Consider the following 16,188-nt stretch of genomic DNA (forward strand, 5'->3'; position numbering starts at 1 on the left):
CAAAGTGACAAACACTTCATAAAATGTGACCACAATGGGACAGGCCCCTGTTCTAGAATGGTACTGTTCTTGGTAATACTTTTGAAGTTGGAGGAGAGGAATTGCTTACATTGTAGAAGACTTCCTTAGCAGGTTAGACTCACTGAGGAAGAATACACAATTTCAGAGATAATACCAACATCATGATCTTTGAGAAGTAAAGAAAGCTGACTGAAATATTCAAGAACGTCTTGCAACCCACCATGTTGTAGGATGCTACTAGGGGCTACCTGGATTCCTCTTTTCATGAGTCAGTACAATCAGCAGACCAGGACTCATTACAGGGCTTGGGTGCTTGAAGCCATCCTGAAGACTTCCAGGAGGGTCATAGCAAAAGGTGGTGTATGTGTGTTGGGGGTATTCCTCTCTAGAATTCTCTTCCCTCATGGAGTCCTTGGAATTGGGAGCTAGTTAGACTATATTTGTAGTCTCTAAGCTTTTTAGCATATGTGAATCACCAAGAGGAAGGAGGAATTTAGATACCTAATGGCTAGAAGTTGATTCTTGGGTTCTTGGGACATGAAAATTTGAAGGCACTTAATAGCATTATTGGCAGGAGTGCTGTGCATGGAGTACTACAAGGTCATTACAGGTTTACTTTATAGAAACTCCACGGGCAATTAGACACCATCTCGGTGAACACTTGGACGAGGACCAGTGCAGCTGGATGTCTGATGCTGACACACTAATTTGTAGTGAGCCACAGGCTATATGTTGGATTTTTAAATTTTATTTTTTTGCAGTACTGGGGATTGAACTCAAGTTTTACAGAAGGTAGGCATTTATTGTGCCACTGAGCTACCTTGAGACATGGTCTCACTAAGTTGCCCAGCTTGGTGGGATGACAGGTATATGTTACCTGTTTGTTCTTGAGTTGCCACCCCAGTGCTGGGCATCAAATCCAGGACTGTGAGCATACTGAGAAAGCATTCTATCTATGAATTACATCCCTGGCCGTGAGCCCATTTAAATATGGTGGGGCTCAGTAGCACAAACACCTGCTTGGCAAGTGCAAGGTCCTGAGTTCAATTCCTGGTACAAAACCAAAAGCCTATTATAGTAAGGTGAGAAACAGGAGGGGATAAAGGAAGGAGGAGGGATACTGAGGTATTAGAGGTCAGAGGGGTTATGGAGCTAGCTGTTGCATGGATGTAAGGTGACCATGTGCAGGGCAGACATGAAATGCTACATAAAGAATAGAAACAACATGGGTTTTGGAATCAGGGTCAGTCGCTCCTAGCAAAACATGCCAAGCACTGCAGCCAGCGTCAGCGTTTACTGGCAACACCAATAGTGCGTTATGGGACGGAAGGCAGGTTTTTTCGGGTTATCTGAGTAACACGGGCAACACTGTTAGCGGGGGAAATCACAAATGGGAGCAAGTTATTCTGAGTACGCGTGTGCACATAATAATTTGTCGGTTGTGTGAAAGGGGCGTTGACTGTGTTTCTCCTGCAGATGTCTCTGCACAAGAAATCTGAAGAGTTAGTAAAAGGAAAGCTGCTGTGCTGGGAGGCAGAGCGGGGTTTGCTGTCCTTGACTGACCTCCCCACTTTGTTGGTCCTAGAGTTCTTCTCCTGCCTCTGGAGACATAGTGCCCTCCTGTGGCTCACAGCATTTTTAATAACTTGTGTGTGTGGCTTTGCTCTGTGGCTCTGCCTGGTAGTTATAGGAAGGTCCTGATACCCACGGCTTGTTTCCATTCTCAAGATCAGAGCTCAGAGCCTGGTGGCAGGGTTTGATAGCACCAGAACCACAAACTTCCCCTGTTTTGTCTGCTTCAGGTGTAGGACTCCCATTTATTCTGTTCCTCCATGCCGAAGGAATGTGCTCAAGACAGGCTCAAGACAGTTCAAAGAATATTCAATGGGAAGGAAATAAAACTAGAGTAGGCTGAAGAATCTTTGTGCTTTAGCTTGAAAATTCTGTGTCTCACAAAGAGATTTTTCCAGGGCGAGTCTCTGAAGATAGAATCATGTGCCACGGTACAGCGTTTGTTCAACTTGGGACCACACAGGAGACAGATTCCGTAAGATTCTATTGCCTAATGATCTTACAGCTTTCTCGGTTTGTGTAAACACATTCCAGGATGTTCACACAATGACAGAATCACTTAATGATGCATTTCTTAGAACGTTTTTCATTAAGTAACATCTGACTACCTACGTCAACAGTAAAAATGTAATGTTAAACCTTGGAGAGTAACCTAAGGGGAAATGTCGGAGTGGGAGACACCACTTTTTTAGAGAGCTCTTTGGGTTATTTGGAAATGACAGTTCTCATGAGAGGCCAGAGGTGCGGTACCCAGAGCAAAATCATTTATTTATGCTCACTTTTTTCACTAACATCAGAATTTTTCCTGAATTAGATATGCATATAAAAAATAGAATGCATTCTGTATTGGACACGCAATAAATCTAAAGACAGCAACTCTAAACAATTACAATTTAAAAGCTGAATCTCTGACTGGTGTCTGTGTAAGCTCGCCCTGGACCGGTACGAGGGTGCCTTTCCTTTGCGCCTTCCCCGCATTTAGGTGTTGACGTGAGGTCTGGGTGACAGGTGCACCCACGATTGCCAGCCCACTCCCGTCCTGGTGTCCTGTGCTGTCAGGCTGGAGCCTGGCGCAGGGGCCCATTTCCTGCTGTGAGGATGCCAGGGAGGCAGAACCCCCACCTGCCTTTTCCCCTTCCTTCTTCTTTCTCTTCCTCTTCTCCCTTTTTCTCTCTCTTTTCTTTTCTTTTTCCCTCTCTTCTTCCTTTCTTCTTTCTTCTTTCTTTCTTTCTTTCTTTTTTTTTTTTTTTGGGACAGAGTCTTGCTATGTAGCTCAGGCTGGCCTCGAACTCACAGCTGGATTAGGGGACAGCGCCCCCACCTCCACCCTGAAACTGTCCTTTAGGAAGGGCCAAGCAGCACAGATGGGCTCAGGACAGGGGCTGTTTTTTGTCGCCGTATCTTATGAGACGTATTTTAACCCCCTATGTTGATTTCAGACCTTGTCCCCTGCTTCTGCAAATGCCCTAAAGTGCTTTCTCTCGGATGTGATTCCCCATCTTTCTTTCTTAATAAATTGTCCTTCTACAACTGCAGCACCCGAGCCAAGCCATCAGCTTAAGAGCAGAGGTTGACTTCAGAGTGATTACTCATGGCAGCACTGGAACGCTTACCCCCAAGAAGCAGTTGCAGGGCTAGTTCTGGTTTCTTCCTGAGTATAAAAAAATCCAGGTGTGTAAGGAGAAAACAATGGATGGGGACAGGTGACAGTGATGGAGATGTGAAAATTGCCCCACATAAATTTTTGCCTGATTATCTCAACTAGCTGCCCCCCACCTCTCTTCCCTCCTGCACCTCTTCACTCCTGTTCTGTTCACACTCATAATCCTGCTTACCTCCTGCTGCAGGCCGCTGCTCGCTGCTGGTCACTGCGCTCAGCCTCCCTCCTGTCCGTGGCCCTTAGGCCTCTTCTTACTCCCGCATTCTTGCTTTGATCACCTCTCACCTTCTGTAGCCTTATGGTTCTCTCTAGCCCTTCTTTGGGCATTCATGTCTTTTGAAACTGTTCAAGATATTGTTTGCTTTCCCTGGTATTCTCAGCTGATACTTTCAATATGGAGTCACCCTCTAGTTTTATTCCAGCTCTTGGTACAACAGGATGCAAACTCAAGGTGATTCTGGGCTTAGCTGATAAGAATTTGGGGGAAAGGAAACAAAACAGGCTTGGGGAGAAAGGAAAGCGTTGACAGCTAAATGCAGAAGAGTTTAAGGGAATGAATCCAAGGCTTCTGGCACTGAAGAAGGCAAGACGTACATGATTCATCAGGGCTTAAAATAGCCTAACCACCGCCCCATTTACTTCAAATGCTGATGGCATTAGTGACCCAGAAACACTTGGGGGAAAGTCTTGCTAGTGGAAAGTACTTCTTTGGAAGTCTGTTTTCTATAGTGTTATGTCCTGGAAATAGCTCTGCTGCTTTCATATGATCGTGTTCCTTTTTTTTTTTTTTTTTTCTTTTTTGAGACAGGGACTTGCTATGTAGTTCTTTTTTCTTTTTTCCTTTTTTCTTTTCTTTCTTCTTTCTTTCTTTTTTTCTTTCTTTCCTTCCTTCCTGCCTTCCTTCCTTTTTCTGTCTTTGTTTTGGAGATAGAGTTTTACTATGTATTGCAGGCTGGTCTTGAATTTGCTTTTGTATCCCAGGATGGCATGAACTCACTGTGAAGTCCAGGCTGTCTTTGAACTCATGACAATCCTCCTGCCTCTGCCTTCCAAGTGCTGAGATTACAGGTGTGCACCACCACACCAGACAATCATGTTCCTTTTGATCCACCCTTGGAAAAGTCCTGGCAAGATCACTTAAATTGAAAGCACAGAACAGTTACACCCCATGAAGCTGGCCTGTCTGCAACATAGGAACAGACCTTTTTGTACCCTGGCTTCTTAGGTTTCCCAGTAAGACACTGGCAGTAGATCAAAGAACAGGAGAGTGAAGTTATTCCTGGGCTCTGCTTGTTGAGTCCCTGTAGCTGGCTACGTTCCTCTACTAAGGCTATTTCAGTTTCTGATAACCTCTCCTTTCTCTTCAGTAGAGGTAACAGCGTTGTTTACACTCAGACCCCGGGGTATTGCGTCATCATTTCTCTCCTTGTCAAAATCTTGTGCACATACCTTACTAAACACTCTTGCTTACCAGATTTGCCTCTGTTATCTCATGCACTACTGGTTGTCTTCTTCTGGGATCCTAACATGAGAGAATGGGAGATGGGGATGAGGGTTAAAGCTAAATGAGAAGAGAATCTGCATATTGAGCACTTAAGAATCATGGAAACATGGGTTCAAAGACCAGAGTACTAGGTGATCAAATTATTTAGCTTTCTTGAGTGCTAGTTTCCTTGGGCATACTACAGAAATAGTGTTTACCTATCAGAGCTGTGAAAATGAGATACGGAACACAAAAGCAGTCATAATACAGTGTCAGGCACAGAGTGGTGCTCACTCAGTGTAGAGCTCCGATATATTATTACACACCTAGCATGGTGCAGAGTTATCACATACTCCTGCATTCAGTACATAGGAAAAAACCATGAGACGATGCTGCAGAAAAATTTTCCTGTGTTTGGCACATTTGTATATCTATCCATCTGTCGATTGTTGTGTATCTGTTTTTGCTGGAAGCTGATTCCTAGGTGTATAGGCTGGACTCTAAGGAAGCACAAATATTTAATTCAGAGGGAGAGAAGCGAGGTGAAAAGGAGACAGACCAAGGGAAGAATGGACTCTGTGAAGCTCCTTTGAGTGTTCACACTAAACATCGCAGAAGGGGGAAACTTTGAGGATGAGTGAGCTCCTGGAGTGTATCTTCTCTTTCCTTATGTCTCCACTAACTCCCTGCGACACAGTCCTGCATCTCTAAGCAGTGTGGGCTGGGCCGTAGTCATCTTGGTCCTCAATTCCAGTTAACCTGCTTTTCTGTTCATCCTTAGCAACACTATTATTATTATTTTTCCTTAGCAGTTTTTATGGGAAGCAACACATTGCAAGTATTTCTCAAACTGGAAGGCAATTGGTAGGGCGGGCACAAAGAAAGCTCTACGGGAGCCAAGTATTCACCCCACCGGTTTACCTGGGGCCTTTTCCCAGCTCCAAACACTGTTATTTAATCCTTCAGTCTAAGGCAGCCAGAAGACAAGCTCAAGAGTAACAATAGTGTTACTCCCAGGAACCCCTGGGAGCTCTGTGTGAAAAACAATAGGAGTTTAACAGAAACAGCCCAGGAAGCCTGGTGCCCTGCAGCCTGCTGGGCACACCAGGGATGCAGAGAGGGGGGACTGGGGAATGCCCGGAAGGGATTGGTGGAGGGAAAAAAAAAGGCTCCTCTCTGTTAAAAGCCCTTTCCCTTTAAACACTGAGAGGTTGATTCATTTTCTCACCTTCTGTCAGAGAAGGTAGACAGAAGCTTTTCAGAAGTGCTTTCTTATCTGGGGGCAGGGCCTGCATGGACAAAATGGATAGGGGCTCTGATTCCAGAAGATGATAATGCGACCAGCACTCACCCTTCCCATTCCCTGTTCTACCACCTCCTACAGGCAGCTTCTAGGCAGCAGGGAAAAATGAAACACAATATGGCTGGGGGGGAGGGGTCAGATGGGCACTTTATTACACATAGTGGTACAAATTGGAAAAGGTAAATTGGAGTGCTGGTCATTGTGTCAGTCCTCCAATTAACAGGTATTCAAACCACATCCTTTTCTCAATTTGAGTGAGAGATGGAATTTCACGTAGGAAAAAGCTGGAGTCTAGTTCATGGACATGATGCCTGATGAATGTCATTGTCTTAGTACAAAAGTGTCTGTGCGCCAAAGCCACTTGGGAAGTGTCCCTTGTGGGTAGAGAGAGTTCCTTACAAGTGGATAGATCCACCAGAAAAGTCAGGAATCGCTTAGGCCCACAAGGCAATAAAGGCCATGAAGGTGAAGCCAGCAGCTACACAGCCCCATTTAGCCAGAGGGCCCTCACAGCTACTTAGCTCCCGGGGCAAGATTTCTAGAAAAGTCACATACAGGAATGTGCCAGCTGCAAGACCCTCCAATATGGCCTGGGCTAAGCCCTTCCACCCTTCAGGGTCCCCTGCAGCTATGGTCATCCCTAGGGCTAGGCCCAAAGGGGACATGAAAGCTAATGACAGTATGGAGGCAATGGCCCATCGAGACCCAGTGCCTGTCTTTATCAGCCGCAGCGAGACACCAAACACTACAAGCCCCTTATGAGCCAGAACGGCAAGACAGAGCTGTATAGTAGCTGCTACGGTTGGCTGGAGCCCCACGGCTAGCCCTTCAAACACTGAGTGAAAGGAGAGGGAGAGCAAGAGGGCGAAGGCTCGAAAGGGACTCTGCTTGGGTGAGCGCGGAGACTCATGGCTGTGGAAATCAAAGACAGGGCCCCCGCCCCATTGCTCCTCCTTCTGCACTGTTGATTGTCCAGCAGCCCCCTGACAGCACTGCAGTGCCAGCGACTCCAAAAGGAAGACAAGGAAAAAGCCCAGGGAGACGATGAGTTCTCCAAAGGGATACTCCACCTGGGGACAGAGAGAGGGCTGTGAGACGGAGGGAGGGGCGACAGCGCAGAGGAGGGACTACAGGACCAGGATCCGGAGAGAGAAGAGCAGGGGAGAAATGTAATGTAGCAAAAAGCGGGTGGGGTAAGAAACCAGAAGGCATGCGGTGGTGAGAGTGCCAGGGGACGAGGGGGCACAGTACCAATAGGGTTAGAAGGATGGGAAGGCAACGGGAAGATGGTCAGGGAAAGAAGGTAATGGTAAAGCAGGAGTTTTTCTGGGGGTCCACAACACCGAAAGACCAGGTTGCTGCATCCTTTCCTCCAAATGGTCTGAACAGAGAGCAGAAGAATTCCTGGATGACTTTCAAAAGGGTCTGGATATGAAAGAACCTGGTTTCTCTCACCCTCCAGGTGGAGGCTGGTAGGAAATACTTACAAACGCTGAGCCAGCATCATTAGAAGAATTTCCCTTGTTTCTTGTCCTATTCTAGGGAGAAAGATGCCAGTATTAGGAGAGGAACAGCTCAACTTCCTGTCTTATCCTTTCAACAGTACTGCTTTTCTTAAAATCCAAACTGACCTGCTTCGCCACTCCACACAGCACAAGAGCTGTTATCTTCCCTGTCGTCTATCCGCGTCCTGGGCGCCATCAGTTTCCTCCCTTGCATCCCTTGGTTGTGTTTATTATTCAGGCCTCACAACCCTGCAGCTTAGCATGGGCCACTCACCTGCCCCATGACCTTCTGGATCTCTGATTCAATTCCTTCCAGGGCTTCAGCAGTCATATGCATGAGACCTGCTCCCAGGAAAACACCAGCAGAAGTACAGCCCAGGAGACTGAGGATTCTCCGATGGTGACCTAATAAAAAAGGAGGAGTTACAATCCAGTTGGTACTGAGATCAGAAATAACAAGAATGAGAGTCAGAATCCAATGTCCTGAGCTTAAGGATGGTCAGAGAATCAGAACAAGGAATCAGGATAGGGTCGAGGTGAGACTCAGGTTTAGGGATGAAGATGGGGTAGGACTCTACCTGTAGCTGCATCCACCTTGAACCATTTGGAGCAGATGGGACCAAGGCCACAGACGAGGGTGAGAGCGAGCACGGCAAACAGGCAGCCCAGCTTTACTCCTGTTAGTGACTCCATCTCTGGAGTGCAGGATAGGCAGAGGCCTCCGAAGGACAAACGTAACTGAAGCAAGCCGTGTCTCAGGTGATCAAAGCTGAAATGTCCCCACTTCCCTGAGTTTCGGGAGCCTGTTGGTATCCTCCAGCTATGGGTTGTCTCTGGCTGAGCAGCAGCATTGTGTAGCTGTCAGGGGCCCTGCCCCAGCTGCCCTCCTCCTCCTGGGTGGAGGCCCCTCCCCTAGCTCACGCCTGTTAGCTTCCAAACCAGAAACTCCAGACTTCCTGCCAGGTATACAGCTCAGTGCTGTCTCCTGTTCGATGCCTTGACTAATCTGAGCGCTTCGGATAATCCAGTTCATGCCTAGGTTGAACATCTGCGTTGGTCTAGCCCCCGATGGGGCAGTCCAGTCCAGAGGTACAGGGGATCACTCAAAACACTTGATCTAATCCTGCCGTATCATCCACTCCATCCCAAGTCTTACAGGTGGCTGTGCTGATACCTGAACTGAACCCTTTCACAGGGGATTTGGGGCCACCTGGGGTAAAGAGGTAGGAGGGCTGAGAGGCATGTTGCTGCCACTCTGTGGGAACTAGTTGGCAAAGGGACTTCCCTGTCCTGTAACTCCAGAAAAATAGCTCCAGGCATACAGTGAAGTAGAGATTCCTAGTGGCGCAACATCGATACTGTCACTTTGACTGTTTGTAACTGAGCCCCATCATAATACAATTTTTTCCTCTTCTAAGAGGTTTGAGCCAGTCTATCTCCTGAAAGTTAAAAAACAAAACAAAATAACAGGCGGACACATTTCCTCTTGACACAGGAAATAAATGTAGCTCCCAGCCTGCTAGATGTCAGATATGCTGTTTGTGTTCCCTGAAATTGAAGAATGAATTTTAAGGAACCATAGAGGTTAAGAATAGGAGATATTTACTGAGAGAAAGAGAGCTCCTGAGGGAACGGAGAAGACCCAAACTGGGTTGTCAATGAGCCACATTAAAAAAAAAAAAATCAACCCACAAAATTTTACAGAAAAATTATGATGTGGGAACAAAATCACAAGTATGGGTCAAAACTGTGACCAACCAATAAGATTACAAATATAACCACTCAGGTAATACTGATCCAAAAGAAAAGCAGGTCACATAGTAAGTGTATATAAAGAGAACAAAGACCTGTTTTAGAAAGGGCTAGACCAGGGCTCTTGGTCACCCACCAGGGGGACTGATGTCTAGACTTTATTAGGCCAGGTGTTACCACTTACCCCTGGGGAGGTGCGTGGCCTACTCATTTCCTCTTTATCTCGAGGCCTGGCTTGTATAGACGAGCCTGCAGCTCCAGTTAGAATGTGTTTTCATTCTCTACACTGATTCCCTCATGCTGCCCATAATATTTTTACATAATTTAGCTGACTACAACAATGCAATCCAGTTGCCTTTCCTACAATTACCAGTTGCTAATCTTTTGTCACACAGAGAGGTTTCTAAGCTTGATTTGCAGAACTATAGATGCTCACTGGTGCCAAAAGTCTGAAATCTCTAATTTTTACAAACGTGTGAAACTACCCATTGTCTGCCTGGACTCTCCCTTCTGTCCCCTGCCCCTTCTATAACTTAACCACACTCACTGGGGTTACACAGACTTGAGACAGCGAGCGGGCAGCCTTTTCAGTCTTGATTAAACTTCTCTATCCCAAGCAGCAGTGTTCCATGATTAGCTGCTACCCATGCATGGGGCACATGAATCTGATTATGGGGTTTGTAATATTTTCTGACATGAACTGTGGGAGAGATTCTTTGAGTTTGAAGATAAAGAACATTGTGCTAGCTATGAAACAATAAGGTGAAGAAAACTGAAATGAACCAAATAAATAGAAGGATCCTACCTGGATATTGTGGTCTTATGTGTCTTATCCATTGCATGTTTTTCTAGGAATTTGTTTTGCTGTCTTGCTATGATTTGTTTTTCCCTATAATACAGACAGGGTAGATATACATGTAGAAATTCACACACAAGAAGATTTTTTAAAAAAACTATTTACGGGAACAGATTATATAATGTAAGATGTAATGAACAGATACTCTGAATAAGAAGAGACACTAAGAAACCCAATGCTAATTCTGTAGCATTATGATATAAAATCTAGCAATATTCTTATTCACTGATCAGAGTGATATTAGTCTAGTCTCTTAAGTTTAATTTCAGCATATGTAAAGATAAGGACAGCTACTACGAAGAGAATGAGAAATGCGATGGTAGTTATTATTGTCTTCCCCAAAGTCAGATCTTGAAGACTTAAAAAGCCTTCATCATCCTGTAATGATTTGATTAGTTCTATAATATGCAGTATGTATTTAATGTGTGTGAAGATGGGGACAACTATTTGGAAGAAACTAGAGACAATTAGATAGACAGTGAAGATCTCCAGTGGACTTGCTTTGAAATCTGTATTTCTTTAGTTTTTTTTTTTTTTTTTTACTGTTTTGTTCTGTTTTGATATGTTTAATCTTACCCTCTTTAAGATGTAAAACAAGTGTGTAAGACTGATAACCATATTACTAAGTTTTTGTTAGATCATTGAGCAGAACTGTTTGCAGTGTCACTATTTGAATGTCATTTTACATACTTTAATTTTGCAACCTGAACTGCTATGTCTAAGATGACAATATGTAACTTATCAACTGGCAATTTCTTACCGTTTATTTTTCTGTAATTCTGTATTCTACCCTTTTTTATCTCCATGTATTTTTATTTCTTTCTCTTTAAATAATAAAAAAAAATAACATAGAGGGCCCTCAACTGTTACTGTGCATTTTGCCTGTATTAGCCAATCACAATTATATTTTAGGTATTTGACTTGAAAAAAACTCTAGTTTCACAAAGGCTATTAAAAAAAGATTAAAGAACATAAAAGGAAGATAATTAAAATTTTTGAGTTTGTCAGAAGGCTTAAAAGACCACTGGAAATCAGAGCCAGGTGAATATTGCAGTAATAACACTGGTCTGGTATTCACTGTTTGTTTTTTAAGACAGCATCCCGCTCTGTAATTCAGGCTGGTATTAAACTCACCATGTTGCCAAGGCTCACCTTGGATTGTGCCCAGCTTAGCATTCTTTTATTTAAAAGTTTACATTGTTTAGCTTCTCAGAAAAATGTTATGTAACAGTGGTATAAAGTCTGCTTCTAGTATTAGCGGAAGTTGTCCTAATAGGCAGTGTTTCGCTAGATATTGATTGAAAGTTAGGGTTTATAGCAAAAATGGCTTTGATTAAATCCCCTACTAAAAACATGCAAATCAGCTAGACTTGCTGACACATGCCTATCATCCCAGTACTCAGGGAGGCTGAGATAGGAGAATCAATGTGATTTTGAGGCCAGCCAAAGTGCACAGTAAGATCCTGTCTCAAAAAATAAAAAAAAAGTTAAAAGAAAATCCAAAATCATGCTTTTAATGGTCTCTATGTCATGGATGCATCAGTTTTAGGGTTGATTTGTTCCAAATGTTGTCAAGGCAGCTTTTTTTTTTTTTTTTGAAAGAAAGTCTCACTACAGTTAGGTGGGCCTTGAACTCGCTATGTAGCCCAGGCTGGCCTTGAACTTGCAGTGATCCTTCTACCTCAACTACCTGAGTGCTGGGATTATAGGTATGTGCCACCATGCCCAGCCCAAAATTGTTTTTGGTGACATAAAAATTTGATTAAAAGCAATTCAGAGATCAATATAAATATTCAAGTTCAAACCTCACCCCTTCCAAACACTTCAAAGATCTTTATAGTGTTATAGTATATAGACACATTTCTAAGATATTCACTGTAACTATTAAAATATTTTTCCTAACTAAAAAAATTGGTTTTGAGACATTGTCAGATTTTTTATAATTTGTAGACAATATAGAGGTAATTATTAAAATGTTAAATGTTAAATTAAAATTAAAATTATTAAAAATTAAATAAATAAAACTACATCTTTTACAATTAAGTTCTAAAACATTTGCTAAATGTATTGTTTCTTACAATAAATCTACTGGAAGGTAGAGTAGGTAAAACCTGAAGACATGGGTGGAGGCAAAGATTTTATGAACAAAACCCCAATTGTGCAGGAACTATCACAAAGAATCAACAACTGGGATCTCATTAAAAAGCTTTTGCACAGCAAGAGAAACCACCAACAGAGTGAAGAGATAACCCACAGTGTGGGAAAAATGCTTGCCAGCTGTACCTCAGACGGGGAATTACCACTGAGAACATATGAAGAACTCAGCTCCAGAGCAGAGGGCAGGCCCCAGCTCCTGGACTTAGTACTGCTGTGGGTCTTTGGCTGCCCTTCTTCCTCCCAGAACCTTGGACTGCAATGGATTAACCTTGCTGGGTTCATGGGAGACTCAGTAACCCCTCATCCAAGCAGAGGACCTTAGCAGGCTCCCACCAGGTGGTGAGTTTGCCCCTGAAATAGAGGACTTCAGTGTTAGGTAAACACGAGCAGTACCGAAGTTCTCTCCAGCTGTAGGACCTTGGCGAACCTGGCAACAGTGTGGGTGAGTCCTTCTTTCATACAGAGAATATCAGGTGGGTTGAGGCGTGTGCTAAAAAGGTCTCCGCCAGCCTGGAGAAAATTAAAAGGGCTTATGAGACACCCAGTGACACAGTAGGGTCCCAGCCAAAACAAACATTATAGAGAGGGAGTTGTGGTGGCCTGGAACAACCTGAAGACATAGTAACAGTGGGAACTAAATGTTATACACCACATCAACAGAGCCAAAAACAAAAACCACATAATGATCTTAATAGATGCAGAAAAGTTTTTGATGAAGTCCAACACTTGTTCGTGAAAAAAACCCTACAGAAACTCAGAATAGATGGTAACTACCTCAGTCTGATAAAGGCCATCTATGACAAACCAACAGCCAACATTATACTAAATGAACAAATACTGAAAGCTTTCACAGTAAGATCAGGAACAAGACAAGATTGTCCCTATCACCATTCCTATTCAATATAGTTCTGGAAATATTAGCCAGAGCAATCAGACAAGAGAGAGAAATAAAAGGAATAATGATAGAAAAGAAAGAAGTTAAACTATCAGTATCTGTAGATGACCTGATACGCTATAGAGAAGACCCCAAAACTTCCATTAAAAGACTACTAGAGGTAATGAACAAATGCAGCAGTGTAGCTGGATACAATGTCAACACTCAAAAATCAATAGCATTCCTGTACACAAACAACAAACTCACTGAGAGAAATTATGGAATTATTGCCTTTCACAATAGCATCTAAAAAACTGAAATACTTAAGTATCAACCTAACCAAGAATGTAAAAGACCTATATGCTGAAAATTATATTACTCTATAAAAGGAGATTGAAGAGGATATTAGAAAATGGAAGGATATTCCTTGCTCTTAGGAAGAACCAACATTGTGAAGATTGCCATCTTCCCAAAACTGTCATACAGATTTAATGTAATCCCAAACAAAGTACCATTAAAATACCTTACAGATCTAGAGGAAACATTCCTAAAATTCATTTGAATCAGAAGAGACCTAGAATAGCAAAGGCGATTCTGGGCAACAAAGGCAAGGAAAGAGGCATTTCAATTTCTGACTTGAAACTATACTACAAAGCCACAGTGCTAAAATCAGCATGGTACTGGCAAAGAAATAGACCTGAGCATCAATGGAACAGATCAGAAGATGCAAGCACAACTAGAAAGGCACTCAGACACCTTATATTTGACTAAGGGGCTTCACTGGAAGCACAGCCTCTTTAATAAATGGTGTTGGAAAAATTAGCTTTCCACATGCTGAAGACTGAAACCAGACCTACGCCTATCACCATGCACTAAACTGAAGTCAAAATGGATCAAAGATCTAAATATTAAAACAGAAACACTAAATCTACTGGAGGACAAGGCAGGTTAGAAATCTTAGAGACACAGGAGTAGGGAGAGAATTCATGAACAAAACACAAACCACACAGGAAATACTTCAAAGAATCAAAACTGGGATTTCAATTTATTAAAAAGTTTTTACACTTCAAAAAAAAATCACCAACAAAGTAAAATGAAAGCCCACAGAATGGGAAAGAATTTTAGCTAGCAATCCCTCAGACAAAGGACTTATATCTAGAACATATAAAGAATTGAAAAACATCAAGCCCCCCAAATTCAAAGACCCTCTCCAAAAATGAGTATCTGAGATGAACACACAGTTCTCAGATAAAGATATATAAATGGCAAATAAATACATGAAGAAATGTTCACCATCACTGGTCATTTGAGAAATACAAATTAAAACAGCATTGATATTCCATCTCACTCCAGAAAGAATAGCTGCCATCAAGAAATCAACTGATAACAAATGTTGGCGAGACTGCGGGGGAAAAGGAACATTTTTCCACTGTTGGTGGGAGGTTAGTCTGGTGCAGCCACTGTGGAAATCAGTATAGAGATTCCTCAGAAAACCAGGATTGGAAGTTTCATTCAATCCAGTTATTCCCCTCCTGGATATTTTCCCAGAAAAACTGAAAATGTCATATCACATATGTGCACCCATGTTTATAGCAGCACAATTTGTAATAGCTAAATCTTGGAAAGTCAAAATGCCTATCAACCGCAGAAGTGGATGAAAAAGATGTAGTAGTATTTTTATACAATGGAATATTACTCAGCTATAAAAAGAATGATCTTGAGGCTTTTATAGGTAAATGGAGGCAACTTAAGACTATCCTCATAAATGAAATAAATGACTCATATTTGTAAATACCACATTGCCTCTCTAGTGTAAAAATAATAAAAATTGAAGGAGTAATAAGATCCAAAGTGTATAATACATATTGTAAAAAAGGAGAGGGAAAGTGCTCTAAAGGAGATAACTGAATGTATGTATAAGTGTGTAAGATACATGACCATATTACTAAGTTTCATTTAGATCATTGAGCAGGATGGTTTGCACTGTCATTGTTTGATTGTCCACTTTTTATGTTTTACTTTTGTAACTTGAACAACTATTTCTAAGATGACAATATATAATTTATCAACTAGTGATTTCTTAGTGTTATTTTTTTAAAATTCTGGATTATTTTTATCCTATTTCCTATTTTGTTTTTTTTCTCTAAAAAAAAACAAAGAAAAAAAATTGGTCCTTCCAAATTTAAAGACCCAACCTAAAAATGGGCAGATGAGATGAATACACACTTCTCAGATGAATAAAAAAAGCTATTAAATATATGAAAAAATGTTCAGCGTCACTGGGTCCCTTTGAGATACAAATTAAAACAACACTGAGATTCCACCTCACCCAAAAAGAATAAGTACAATTAAGAAATTAACCAATAACAAATGGGGGGCTGTAGGGTAAAATGAACTCTTCTCCACTGTCAATGGGAGTGTAGACTGATACAACCACTATGCAGATCATGCAAATATGTGGAAATTCCTCAAAAACTGGGATTAGAAGTTCCACTGGATCCAGCTATTATCCTTTGGTATTTTCCCAGAAGAACTAAAAACATCATATCACAGTGATAAATGTGCACTCATGTTTATAGCAGTACAATTTTTAATAGCCAGATCTTGGAAACAACCTAAATGCCCTTTAACTGAGGATTAGATAAAAAAAGATGTGGCTTTTTTTATACAATAATACTCAGCCATAAAGAAGGATAAACTTGAGACTTTTATAGGTAAATGGACGCAACTTGAGACCGTACTCATTAAGTGAAACAAATCAGACATGTTTAAACATCGTATGGTCTCATTAGTGTGAGAAGCTGAAAGAAACTAAATATAAAAGATAAGACAGTGATACTACTGATTCCTCTGAGCTCATTAAAGGGTTTGTGCTCATATTGTTCAGACAGTTAAATGCAGTACTCTGAGTAACTGATTTGAAGATAACAATATGCTATGTATATGTCATTGTTACCCAATTGTTATTTTGAAATTTTATTTTCTCTTTAAAATAAAAGTATATT

At 42.0% G+C, this 16,188-nt stretch overlaps 1 protein-coding gene across 1 annotated transcript; it reads right to left on the reverse strand.

Moving 5' to 3' along the window:
• Nucleotides 1–1,723: 1,723 nt before the first annotated feature.
• On the reverse strand, nucleotides 1,724–8,825 carry Slc39a2 (solute carrier family 39 member 2). The gene is made up of 4 exons (XM_003474526.3): nucleotides 8,123–8,825; nucleotides 7,819–7,949; nucleotides 7,527–7,577; nucleotides 1,724–7,109 (listed from the first exon to the last, which is right to left on the reverse strand). The coding sequence occupies exons 1-4, from the start codon at nucleotides 8,235–8,237 to the stop codon at nucleotides 6,474–6,476; spliced, it is 933 nt and encodes a 310-aa protein (XP_003474574.1). The 5' UTR covers nucleotides 8,238–8,825; the 3' UTR covers nucleotides 1,724–6,473.
• Between the last annotated feature and the right edge of the window lie 7,363 nt (nucleotides 8,826–16,188).

The sequence above is a fragment of the Cavia porcellus genome, unplaced genomic scaffold, assembly GCF_034190915.1.
Source record: "Cavia porcellus strain 051 isolate PalLab524CR breed Dunkin Hartley unplaced genomic scaffold, mCavPor4.1 scaffold_26, whole genome shotgun sequence".
Lineage (NCBI taxonomy): Eukaryota > Metazoa > Chordata > Mammalia > Rodentia > Caviidae > Cavia > Cavia porcellus.